Here is a 12,866-nt window from a genome sequence, read left to right as displayed (position 1 = left end):
GAGAGAGCATCAAGACAGGCTAAAAAGATGTGTATTGTCTCCAGACAAGAGAGCCAGTGAAACTCTGTGGGGGTTACAAATAGTGTGACATGAACCCAATATCCCGGTTGAGGCCGTCGTCGTGTGTGCGGAACTTGGCTATCAGTTTCTGCTCAGCGACTCTGCGCCGTCGTGTGTCGCGAAGGCCGCCTTGGAGAACGCTTACCCGAATATCAGAGGCCGAATGCCCGTGACCGCTGAAGTGCTCCCCAACAGGAAGAGAACAGTCTTGCCTGGTGATTGTCGAACGGTGTTCATTCATCCGTTGTCGCAGCGTCTGCATAGTTTCCCCAATGTACCATGCCTCGGGACATCCTTTCTTGCAGCGTATCAGGTAGACAACGTTGGCCGAGTTGCAAGAGTATGTACCGTGTACCTGGTGGATGGTGTTCTCACGTGAGATGATGGCATCTGTGTCGATGATCCGGCACGTCTTGCAGAGGTTGCTGTGGCAGGGTTGTGTGGTGTCATGGTCACTGTTCTCCTGAAGGCTGGGTAGTTTGCTGCGGACAATGGTCTGTTTGAGGTTGTGCGGTTGTTTGAAGGCAAGAAGTGGGGGTGTGGGGATGGCCTTGGCGAGATGTTCGTTTTCATCAATGACATGTTGAAGGCTCCGGAGGAGATGCCGTAGCTTCTCCGCTCCGGGGAAGTACTGGACAACGAAGGATACTCTGTCCACTGTGTCCCGTGTTTGTCTTCTGAGGAGGTCGGTGCGGTTTTTCGCTGTGGCGCGTTGGAACTGTTGATCAATGAATCGAGCGCCATATCCTGTTCTTATGAGGGCATCTTTCAATGTCTGGAGGTGTCTGTTGCGATCCTCCTCATCCGAGCAGATCCTGTGTATACGGAGGGCTTGTCCGTAGGGGATGGCTTCTTTAACGTGTTTAGGGTGGAAGCTGGAGAAGTGGAGCATCGTGAGGTTATCCGTGGGCTTGCGGTACAGTGAGGTGCTGAGGTGACCGTCCTTAATGGAGATGCGTGTGTCCAAGAATGCAACCGATTCCGGAGAGTAGTCTATGGTGAGTCTGATGGTGGGATGGAACATGTTGATGTCATCATATAGTTGTTTCAGTGATTGTTCACCATGAGTCCAAAGGAAGAAAATGTCATCGATGTATCTAGTGTGTAGCATCGGTTGAAGGTCCCGTGCGGTGAAGAAGTCTTGTTCGAACCAGTGGTGTTCCGCAGGGCTCTGTACTAGGACCTCTGCTATTTGTGATATATATAAATGATTTGGAAGAAGGTGTAACTGGTGTTATCAGCAAGTTTGCGGATGACACGAAGATGGCTGGACTTGCGGATAGCGATGAACATTGTCGGACAATACAGCAGGATATAGATAGGCTGGAAAATTGGGCGGAGAAATGGCAGATGGAATTTAATCCAGATAAATGCAAAGTGATGCATTTTGGAAGAACTAATGTAGGGGGGAGTTATATAATAAATGGCAGAGCCATCAAGAGTATAGAAACACAGAGGGACCTAGGTGTGCAAGTCCACAAATCCTTGAAGGTAGCAGCACAGGTGGAGAAGGTGGTGAGGAAGGCATATGGTATGCTTGCCTTTATAGGACGGGGTATAGAGTATAAAAGCTGGAGTCTGATGATGCAGCTGTATAGAACGCTGGTTAGGCCACATTTGGAGTACTGCGTCCAGTTCCAGTCGCCGCACTACCAGAAGGACGTGGAGGCTTTAGAGAGAGTGCAGAGAAGGTTTACCAGGATGTTGCCTAGTATGGAGGGTCTTAGCTATGAGGAGCGATTGGGTAAACTGGGCTTGTTCTTCCTGGAAAGACGGAGAATGAGGGGAGACCTAATAGAGGTGTACAAAATTATGAAGGGTATAGATAGGGTGAACAGTGGGAAGCTTTTTCCCAGGTCGGAGGTGACGATCACGAGGGGTCACGGGCTCAAGGTAAGAGGGGCGAGGTATAACTCAGATATCAGAGGGACTTTTTTACACAGAGAGTGGTGGGGGCCTGGAATGCGCTGCCAAGTAGGGTGGTGGAGGCAGACACGCTGGCATCGTTTAAGACTTACCTGGATAGTTACATGAGCAGTCTGGGAATGGAGGGATACAAACGAGTGGTCTAGTTGGACCAATGAGCGGCACAGGCTTGGAGGGCCGAAGGGCCTGTTTCCTGTGCTGTATTGTTCTTTGTTCTTTGTACCTCCTCCTGAATTAATCACACATTCCTTGAGACATCATTAATGGCAGTCTGAGGACTCAAGTCAAAGTTTCTCTGATTATCCTACATGTAACCTTATTGAGTGTGTAGCTCCCATTTCCTCTTTTGTGCCCATTATCAGGACATACATGGGAATGTCTACAAATCCCGTTGTGAGGACTGGATGGGAGATAGTTGTGAAGCAGATTTGTTAGGTTGACCAGCAACTCACTAACTCTCCACAACATGGGGCATCAGCCCACTCTCCAGCCAGTTAAGGCTCTATGGAGCATCAAATGGCTATGGAGCAACCGGTATCAGCCAGGATATATTGTCAACTTGTCAGGTGGCAAGTGAGAAACTCCACCATTTGAAAAATCCTTCCCATACTGTCTGCACAATCCTGAGTGCGTTCAGAAAATCAACAATGAATATATTTCTGTAAAATCACAGGCATTAAATCAAAATTGAGAATATTGAAGTGGACAAGAATGAAAATACTTAAGGAAAATAAGACATGCAGTCACCTTATCAGCTAGTTTTAAATTTACACCTGCAATGAGGATCATGTCAGCAATGACTTGACTTCCATTCTCTGCTGCGATGTGAAGCGCTGTTTGTTGCCTCTGTGGGGAAATCATTTGCAACTTGTTAATACAGATTATAGCAAACTATCTCCCCATTTGAATTTAGTCTGGTCTCAGATCAAGGCACTAAAATGATGGAAAGCACAGCAGCAATACTTTCCCTATGCAGAGTGTTCTTTACAAAGAACAAAACCACAATTTCACCTTAAGCCATTGGCACTGAAGGAGGTACAAACCAGTATCTTTGAAACAGGAATTTGGGCAAAACAGAAACAGGGTCAGTAGACAGTGCTGACGGGACTGACTATCCAGAAGCCTTGAATTATCCTCCAGAGGCTTGAGTTTAAATTCCAGAATGACAACTGGGGGATTAATGAATTAAAAATCCGGAATAAATTGTTACCCTCATGAACTACCAGATTTTGTATAAAACCAACTGGTTCCCTGACATCCTCCAGGAGAAGAGAATGCAAGTCCTTACCTGGTTAGGCTCCAGGTCCACACCAATGTGTTTGACTCTAATAGAGCCTAGCAAGAAAAATCAAATAAAATTGAAATTGAAATGAGGACCCAGCATTGAACCAGTGGGAGGTAGTGGCATAGTGCTAATGTCCACAATTGTAATCCAGAGGCCCAGGCTAATGCTGAGGCTGCTGGTGGAATTTAAATTCAATTCAAAGGAAATCTGGCATTTAAGGCTCGCCTCCATGAAACCACTTATCATAAAATCCCATCTGGTTCACAAATGCTCTTTAGGGATGAAATCTCTTTACATATGACTCCAGTGCCACAGCAATGTGGCTGACTCTTAAATGCCCACTGGGTGACAAGAAGATATATCAGTATGCTTAAATGGGCAGATAAGTGGCAGATGGAATTTAACCCTGAAAAGTGTGAGGTGATACACTTTGGAAGGAGTAATTTGACAAGGAAGTACTCAATGAATGGTAGGACACTAGGAAGTTCTGTGGAACAAAGGGACCTGGGCATGTTTGTTCATAGATCTCTGAAAGCAGAAGGGCATGTTAATAGGGTGGTGAAAAAGACATATGGGACACTTGCCTTTATCAATCAAGGCACAGATTACAAAAGCAGCAAAGTCATGTTGGAGTTGTATAGAACTTTGGTAAGGCCACAGCTAGGGTACTGTGTGCAGTGATGGTCGCCACATTATAGGAAGAATGTCATTGCCCTGGAGGGGGTACAGAGGAGATTGACCAGGGTACTGCCTGGGATGGAGCATTAAAGTTATGAAGAGAGACTGGATAGGCTTGGGTTGTTTTTGTTGGAGCAGAGAAGACTGAGAGGCGACCTGATCAAGGTGTACAAGATTATGAGGGACAAGGACAGAGTGGATAAGGAGCAGCTATTCCCCTTAGTTGAAGGGTCAGTCATAGGTTGTATGCGAGGGGCAGAAGATTTAGGGAGGATGTGAGGAAAAACTTTTTTACCCAGAGGGTGGTGACGGTGTGGGTGGTGGAGGCGGGCTGCCTCACATCCTTTAAAAAGTACCTGGATGAGTACTTGGCACGCCATAACATTCAAGGCTATGGGCCAAGTGCTGGCAAGTAAGATTAGGTGGGTAGGTCAGGGCCTTTCATGCGTCGGTGCAGACTCGATGGGCCGAAGGGCCCCTTCTCACTGTAGTATTCTGTGATTCTGTGGTCCCAGAGGACTGGAAAGTAGCAAATGTAACACCGCTGTTTAAGAATGGAGGGAGGCAGCAGAGGGGAAATTATAGACCAGTTAGCCTGACTTCAGTTATTGGCAAGATTTTAGAGTCCATTATTGAAGATGAGATCGCAGAGTACTTGGAAGTGCATGATAAAATAGGACTGAATCAGCACGGCTTTGTCAAGGGGAGGTTATGTCTGACAAATCTGTTAGAGTTCTTTGAGGAGGTAACAAGGAAGTTCGATAAAGGAAAGCCAGTGTACATGATTTATTTAGGTTTCCAGAAGGCCTTTGACAAGGTGCCGCATAGGAGACTGTTAAATAAGTTAAGTGCCCATGGTGTTAAGGGTAAGATCCTGGCATGGATAAAGGATTGGCTGACTGGCAGAAGGCAGAGTGGGGATAAAGGGGCCTTTTCCAGGATGGCAGCCAGTGACTAGTGGGGTGCCTCGGGGTCAGTGCTGGGACCACAACTTTTCACAATATACATTAATGATTTGGAGGAAGGATCTGAAGGCACTGTTGCTAAGTTTGCAGATGATACAAAGATATATAGAGGGACAGATAGTATTGAGGAAGCAGGGGAACTGCAGAAGGACTTGGGCAGGTTAGGAGAGTGGGCAAAGAAGTGGCAGATGGAATACAATGTGGAAAAGTGTGAGGTTATGCACTTTGGAAGAAGGAATGGAGGCATAGACTATTTTCTAAACGGGAAAATGCTTAGGAAATCAGAAACACAAAGAGACTTGGGAGTCATTGTTCAAGATTCTCTTAAGGTTAACGTGCAGGTTCAGTCGGCACTTAGGAAGGCAAATGCAATGTTCGCATTCATGTTGAGAGGGATAGAAAACAAGAGCAGGGATGTACTTCTGAGGCTGTATAAGGCTCTGGTCAGACCCCATTTGGAATATTGTGAGCAGTTTTGGGCCCCATAGCTAAGGAAGGTTGTGATGGCCTTGGAAAGGGTCCTGAGGAGGTTCACAAGAATGATCCCTGGAATGAAGAGCTTGTCGTATGAGGAACAGTTGAGGACTCTGGGTCTGTACTCGTTGGAGTTTAAAAGGATGAGGGGGGATCTTACTGAAACTTGCAGGATACTGCAAGGCCTGGATAGAGTGGACGTGGAGAGGACGTTCCCACTAGTAGGAAAAACTAGAACCAGAGGGCACAACCTCAGGCTAAAGGGATGATCCTTTAAAACAGAGATGAGGAGGAATTTCTTCAGCCAGAGAGTGGTGAATCTTTGGAACTCTTTGCCGCAGAAGGCTGTGGAGGCCAGGTCATTGAGTGTCTTTAAGACAGAGATAGATAGATTCTTGATTAATAAGGGGATCAGGGGTTATGGGGAAAAGACAGGAGAATGAGGATGAGAAAAAAATCAGCCATGGTTGGATGGCAGAGCAGACTCCATGGGCCGAGTGGCCTAATTCTGCTCCTATGTCTTATGGTCCTATGGATTCAGAGGGTGGTGACAGCCTGGAATGTGCTGCCTTGGTGGGTGGTAGAGGCAGGTTGCCTCACATAGAATCATAGAATCCTACAGTACAGGAGGCCATTAAGCCCATCGGGTCCGCACCGACCACAATCCTACCCAGGCTCTATCCCCATAACCCCATGCATTTAACATAGCTAGTCCCCCTTATACTAAATTTAGCATGGCTAATCCACCTAACCCGCACATCTTTGGTCTGTGGGAGGAAGCCAGAGCACCCGGAGGAAACCAACGCAGACATTGGGAGAATGTGCAAACTCCACACAGACAGTAACCCAAGCCAGAAATTGAACCCGGGTCCCTGGTGCTGTGAGCAGCAGTGCTAACCACTGTGCCAACCAGGATGCCTCACATCCTTTAAAAAGTATCTGGATGAGCAATTGGCACATCGTAACATTCCAGGCTATGAGCCAAGTGCTGGCAGATGGGATTAAGTGGGAGTTCAGGTATTTCTAATGTGTCGGTGTGGACTTAATGGGCCGAGGGGCCTCTTCTGCAATGTATGATTCTATGAATTGGCCGAGCAAGTCAATCAGTTGTATCAAACCGCTATATAAAAGCTGATAAGGACTGAAACTGGATAGACCATCCAGTATTGACAGAGACACCGGAAACAACAACGACACATCCAGTTCTGTCAACCCTGTAATATCCTCCTTGCAACATCTTGTGCCAAAATTGGAGGAAGTGTCACCCAGACTACCATGTCCAGAGTAAACTAGGGCACATCTTTCAATGGGTAAAATGACAGATGATCAGTGGGAGGTCAAAAAATAATATAATATGACACAGAACCAGTTTATAAACCTAAGAGGCAAGAGCTCTGCTCAACAAAAGCACAGCCATGGATGATTAAGAAGGTAAATGACAACATGAAACTTCAAAAGCATACAAAAATGAAAAAAAAAATATCCTAGTAAATGGAAAAATACAAAAACAGCAAAAGGTGACAAAACAAATAGTAGGGGCCACAAGAGGGCAATAAAATAAATTTGCGATGGATATCAAAATCAACACAATTTTTTACAATTATCTTAGGAAAAATATGGTCAGGAACAATTGTGAGCCCGCTGGAAACAACATTGGTGATACTATCAATGAGCAGAAGGAAATGGACAGATTTTGTATCTGTACTTGCAGTAGAGGAAGAGGTCAGCATGCTGGAAATCCCCATGAAAACTAATACTGAATCAGAGACGGGGAGGAACTTTCTTATTTTTTAAACTGAGTGTCAACTTAGGTGGGAAAAGCAGTGTGTAGCCCACTGACTGCACTGACAGCTTTTCTCAACAGATCCTTTTGAAACTCAGTTAAAAAAAATCCTGGAGGCGGGTCCCACAACATCACACTGGTGGGGTAAGCTCCCTCCCTAACAGCACTGTGGGTGTACCTACACCTCAAGATCTGCAAAGATCCAAGAAGCCACTTTCTCAAGAGCAACTAGGGATAGGCAATAAATGCCTAGCCAGCAATCCCACCAATTAATCAAAAACAACTTAATTGAGTTTTTGGTGAGGCTAACAGAGAGAGTTGATCATCGTGTAAAGGGTCTATTAATAGACTTGTCAGCAAAGTTGAAGCCCATGGAATAAAAGGGAAGGTGACTGCATGTATACAAACTGGCTGAGTGACAGGAAAGCAGATTAATGATGGAAGGCTGTCGTTAAGATTGGTTGAAGATTTGTAGTAGAGGTTCCAGGGGTCAGTGTTAGGGTCCCTGTTTTCCTTGATCTATATTAATGACCTAGATTTCGGTGTTTGGAATACAATTTTGAAATTGGTGGATAACAGGACACTGAGGAGAATTGTGAACTGTACGGAAGATTAAGTTAAACTTCAAAAGAAGACAGGCAGGCTGATGGAATGGGCGGAGAAGTTGCAGATTACATTTAATGCAGAGAAATAGGAAGGGATTCATTTTGATAAGAACAATGCAGAGAGACATTATAAGACAAAGAGTACAATCTAAATGGGATGAAGGAACAAAGGGACCTGGGGGGACATACAAATCACTGAAGGTGCAGTGGAGGATAAGAAAGCAGTTAATGAGACAGACAGGATGCTGAGCTGTAAACAGAGAGGTACAAATAACAAAATCAAGGACAATATGTGAAATAAAAACAGAAAATGCTGCAAAAACTCAGTAGCTCTTGCAGCATCTTTGGAAAGAGAAACAGGGTTAACATTTCGAGTCCAATATGACTCTTCTTACAAACATTTAAGAAGTTATGTTAAACCAGTATAAAACACCATTTGGCCTCAGCTGCCATATTGTGCCTAGTTCAAGGCACCACATTTTGGGAAGGATTTAAAGGCACTAGAGAGGGTGCTGAAAAGATTCACAAGATTCCCTGGATATAGTTCAGTTATGAAGGATCGATTGGAGAAGCTGGAGCTATCCTATTTGGAGAGAACAAGGCTAAAAACAGATTCGATAGAGATGTTCAAAATCATGAGGGGACAGGATGGAATGGATAGGGAGAAACTGTTTACACAATAACTTCATTGCAGTGTTAATGTAAGTCTACTTGTGACACTAAGGAAAAAGAACTATTGGAAAAAATTCTGAAAGAATTATTATCCACTTGAAAAGGCATGGGTTAATTAGGGATAGTCAACACGGCTTTGTCAGAGGTAGATCAGGCTTAACAAATTTGTTAGGATATTTTGAAAATGTGATCAAATGTGTGGATGAGGGAAGTTCAGTTGATGTAGGGAGAACGTTAAACAGGTTTGCAGACAACACCAAGATTGGTAGGGTGGTTAATAGTGAAGAAGGAGGATATAGGTTACAGGAAGATATAGATGGGTGGTACAGTGGTTAGCACTGCTGCATCACAGCGCTGGAGACTCAGGTTCGATTCCTGGCTTGGTTCACTGTCTGTGCAGAGTCTGCACAGTTTCTCCATGTCTGTGTGGGTTTCACCCTGGTACTCGGATTTCCTCCCAGTCTGAAAGACATGCTGGTTAGGTGCATTGGCCATGCTGAATTCTCCCTCAGTGTACCCGAACTGGCGCCCGAGTGTGGCGACTAGGGAATTTTCACAGTAACTTCTTGCAGTGTTAGTGTAAGCCTGCTTGTGACACTAATAAGTAAACTTTCAACTTAAAACTTTAAACTTAAAACTTTTAAAAGATGAGTTGGTCAGATGGGCAGAGCAGTGGCAGATGATAGTTAACCCTGGCAAGTGCGAGGTGATGCACTTTGGAAGAAGAAACAAGACAAGGCAGTATTTAATGAGTGACAAGAGACTGGGAAGCTCAGAGGAACAGATAGATCTTTGAGTATTTATTCACAGATCCCGGAAGTTGGCAGAGCAGGTTAATAGGATAGTTAAGAAGGCATATGGGACACTTGCTTTTATCAGTCGTGGCATAGAGTACAAGAGCAAGAAAGACGTGGAGGCTTTAGAGAGAGTGCAGAGGAGGTTTACCAGGATGTTGCCTGGTACGGAAGGGCTTAGTTATGAGGAGAGATTGGGTAAACTGGGGTAGTTCTCACTGGAAAGACGGAGGATGAGGGGTGACCTAATAGAGGTGTATAAAATTATGAAAGGCATAGATAGGGTGAACGGTGGAAAGCTTTTTCCCAGATCGGTGGTGACGTTCACGAGGGGTCATAGGTTCAAGGTGAGGGGGGGGGAGGTTTAACACAGATATCAGAAGGATGTATTTTACACAGAGGGTGGTGGGGGCCTGGAATGCGCTGCCGGGCAAGGTGGTGGAGGCGGACACACTGGGAACGTTTAAGACTTATCTAGATAGCCACATGAACAGAGTGGGAATGGAGGGATACAAAAGAATGGTCTAGTTTGGACCAGGGAGCGGCGCAGGCTTGGAGGGCCGAAGGGCCTGTTCCTGTGCTGTATTGTTCTTTGTTCTTTGAGGTAATGTTGGAGTTGTAGAGAGCATTGGTTAGGCCACAGCTGGAGTAATGTGCAGTCCGGTCACCTTACTATCAGAAGGATGTGATTGCACTAGAAGGGGTACAGAGGAGGTTCACCAGGATGTTGTCTGGGTGGAGCATTTGAGCTATAAGGAAAGACTAGATGAGCTTGGATTGTTTTCTTTAGAGCAGAGAAGACTGAGGGGGGGCATGATTGAGGTGTATAAGATTATGAGGGGCATGGACAGGGTTAACAGGGAGCAGCTGTTCCCCTTGGTTGAGGGGTCAATCACAGGGGCATAGTTTTAAGGTGAGGTGCAGGAGATTCAGAGGGGATTTGAGAAAATGTGTTTTCACTCAGAGGGTGGTGAGAACTGGAATACACTGCCTGGGAAGGTGGTGGAGGCCGGAAACCTTCTACCCTTTAAAAATTATTTGGACAAGCAGGTGAAATACGTAAAGTTTATTTATTAGTGTCACAAGTAGGCTTACTGCAATGAAGTTACTGTTAAAATCCCCATGTCGCCACACTCCAGCACCTGTTCGTGTACACTGAAGGAGAATTTAGAATGGCCAATCCACCTTACCTGCACATCTTTGGACTGTGAGAGGAAACCGGAGCACCTGGAGAAAACATACACAGACACGGGGAGAATGTGCAAACTCCACACAGACAGTGACCCAAGGGCGGAATTGAACCCGGGTCCCTGGCGCTGTGAGGCAGCAGTGCTAACCACTGTGCCACCGTGCCGCCACATTGAAGGATATGGGACAAGTGCAGGAAAATGGGATTAGTGAACCTTTAGTGGTAGTTATTCTTGGTGCAGACTCGATGGGCCAAAGGGTCTTTTCCGTGCTGTAGGACTCTATAACTCATGAAAGGACCACAAACCAGAGGGCACTGATTCAAAAAAGCAATGGGAAACAAGGATAAAGCATTTTATACAGTGAATGATTTGGATCTGGAATGCACAGAGTGTGGTGAAAGCAGTTTCAATCATTGCTTTCAAAAGAAAATTGCTTTGGTCAGCATGAATGGCTTTCTTCTGTGCTGTAAGCATTTTATTCATCACCATCATTTTGTTTGATTTACAATACGTATCAATGTTTTACCAGCACAATGAGAAACAATGGACCCGATTCTCCCATTACGACCCCCAACTTTTCTGGCGAGTTGGGTTGGGAGATGCGTGTGTCAGCCATTTCGCGGGTTCCCCGCGAGCTTTTACGACCCACGCGCATCACCCAACCGGAAAAAAATGGCACTGCCGAAACGTGCAGAAGTCCGGCGGGAAGTGAGGTAAGTCATTTGAATACGTTTGACATATATTTTAAATGTATTTTAAATGCGATTATCGGGCCCGGCACGGAACTTCATTCCGGCGGGGTTTAGAGTAGCTTCCCATGTTCAGGGGACTAGTGGGAGACCCCGCCAGAGTGAATCGGGGCCCCCCCCAGGGGGTCGGGCGGTGGGGGTAGCGCCCCCTGTGTATGGGCACCCTGGCAGTGCCAGCCTGTGCCCCCTGGCACTGCCCAAGGGGCAAAGTGCCCATGCCCAGGGGGCACCTTGGCACTGCCCACCGGGCATGGGGCAGTGCCAAGGGGGCAGGGCCTAGGGGCGATTGTAGAGGTTGGGGGTACCGCTTCCAGTCTGCATGGGCTGGAGGGAGGCCAGCGTTTGGGGTGGGCTGAGAGGGGCTGTGGTCTGCCGGCGTGGGGGGAGGGAATCACCACTGCTGGCGGGTTGTGGGCTGGGCAGGACATTGAGACGCTCTGGGGTGGGGGTGGGGGGGCATGAGCTGGCCAGTGATCGAGCTGGCCTGCAAACGGGGAGACTGACAGATCGTGACCACTGCGCATGCGCAGAGTTCCGGAGCTGTCAGACTCCGGCACGAATAGGCACCCCCCCCCCCGGGTTTTTAATGATATTCACGATTGTGACCTCTGCAGTGCACAGAGTGGGGAGATTCAGGTCTGAAGCTGCACTGAAAAAACAGTCATGATCTGGAACAGCTTTTCCACCAATTCATTACTTCTGAGAGAATCGCCCCCAATATTTCTGTACCCTGGTTTACAAATATTAAGACACCATCCAGATACCTTCAGGTGAATTAATCAACTTGTATCTAATTGTAGGACAAAAGGGTTGGAGTTTAAGAGCCGTGGGGTTATGCTGCAACTGTACAGGACCTTGGTGAGACCACATTTGGAATATTGTGTTCAGTTCTGGTCACCTCACTATAAGAAGGATGTGGAAGCGCTGGAAAGAGTGCAGAGGAGATTTACCAGGATGCTGCCTGGTTTGGAGGGTAGGTCTTATGAGGAAAGGTTGAGGGAGCTAGGGCTGTTCTCTCTGGAGCGGAGGAGGTTGAGGGGAGACTTAATAGAGGTTTATAAAATGATGAAGGGGATAGATAGAGTGAATGTTCAAAGACTATTTCCTTGGGTGGATGGAGCTATTACAAGGGGGCATAACTATAGGGTTCATGCTGGGAGATACAGGAAGGATGTCCGAGGTAGGTTCTTTACTCAGAGAGTGGTTGGGGTGTGGAATGGACTGCCTGCAGTGATGGTGGAGTCAGACACTTTAGGAACATTTAAGCGGTTATTGGATAGGCAGATGGAGCACACCAGGACGATAGGGAGTGGGATAGCTTGATCTTGGTTTCAGATAAAGCTCGGCACAACATCGTGGGCTGAAGGGCATGTTCTGTGCTGTACTGTTCTATGTTCTATGTAAAAGCACTGGACCCAAACCTTGGAAGAGGTGAATTATCCAATAGTGACCACCTTTACAACTTTAAATTCATATTTCTGAAGTTCAGGGGACTAATGAAATTAATCTCATTTGATCATTGAAACTGACAAAAATTTGTTTTTACAAATTTGTTTCCTGGAATGTAGGTCACAGTGGTCAAGCAGTATCTAATGTCCACCCCTGTTACTCTGAGGACATTAAGAGTCTCCAGGAAATGTAGGACTGGAGCCACCTGTTGTAAAGGGGACCTGGTTGGTGTGGCG

The 12,866-nt window shown here is 46.3% G+C and overlaps 1 protein-coding gene across 1 annotated transcript in view; it reads right to left on the bottom strand.

The window, feature by feature from the left end:
- ankdd1a (ankyrin repeat and death domain containing 1A) overlaps positions 1 to 12,866 on the bottom strand; it is a 250,896-nt gene that overhangs the window by 124,925 nt on the left and 113,105 nt on the right. Inside the window, exon 11 of the mRNA XM_078241600.1 lies at positions 2,734 to 2,832. Within this exon, the coding sequence (XP_078097726.1) occupies positions 2,734 to 2,832 (99 nt within the window). The remainder of the gene's footprint in view (positions 1 to 2,733; positions 2,833 to 12,866) is intronic.

Source organism: Mustelus asterias, chromosome 24 (assembly GCF_964213995.1).
Source record: "Mustelus asterias chromosome 24, sMusAst1.hap1.1, whole genome shotgun sequence".
Taxonomy (NCBI): domain Eukaryota; kingdom Metazoa; phylum Chordata; class Chondrichthyes; order Carcharhiniformes; family Triakidae; genus Mustelus; species Mustelus asterias.
This window is presented reverse-complemented; position numbering and strand designations above follow the sequence as displayed.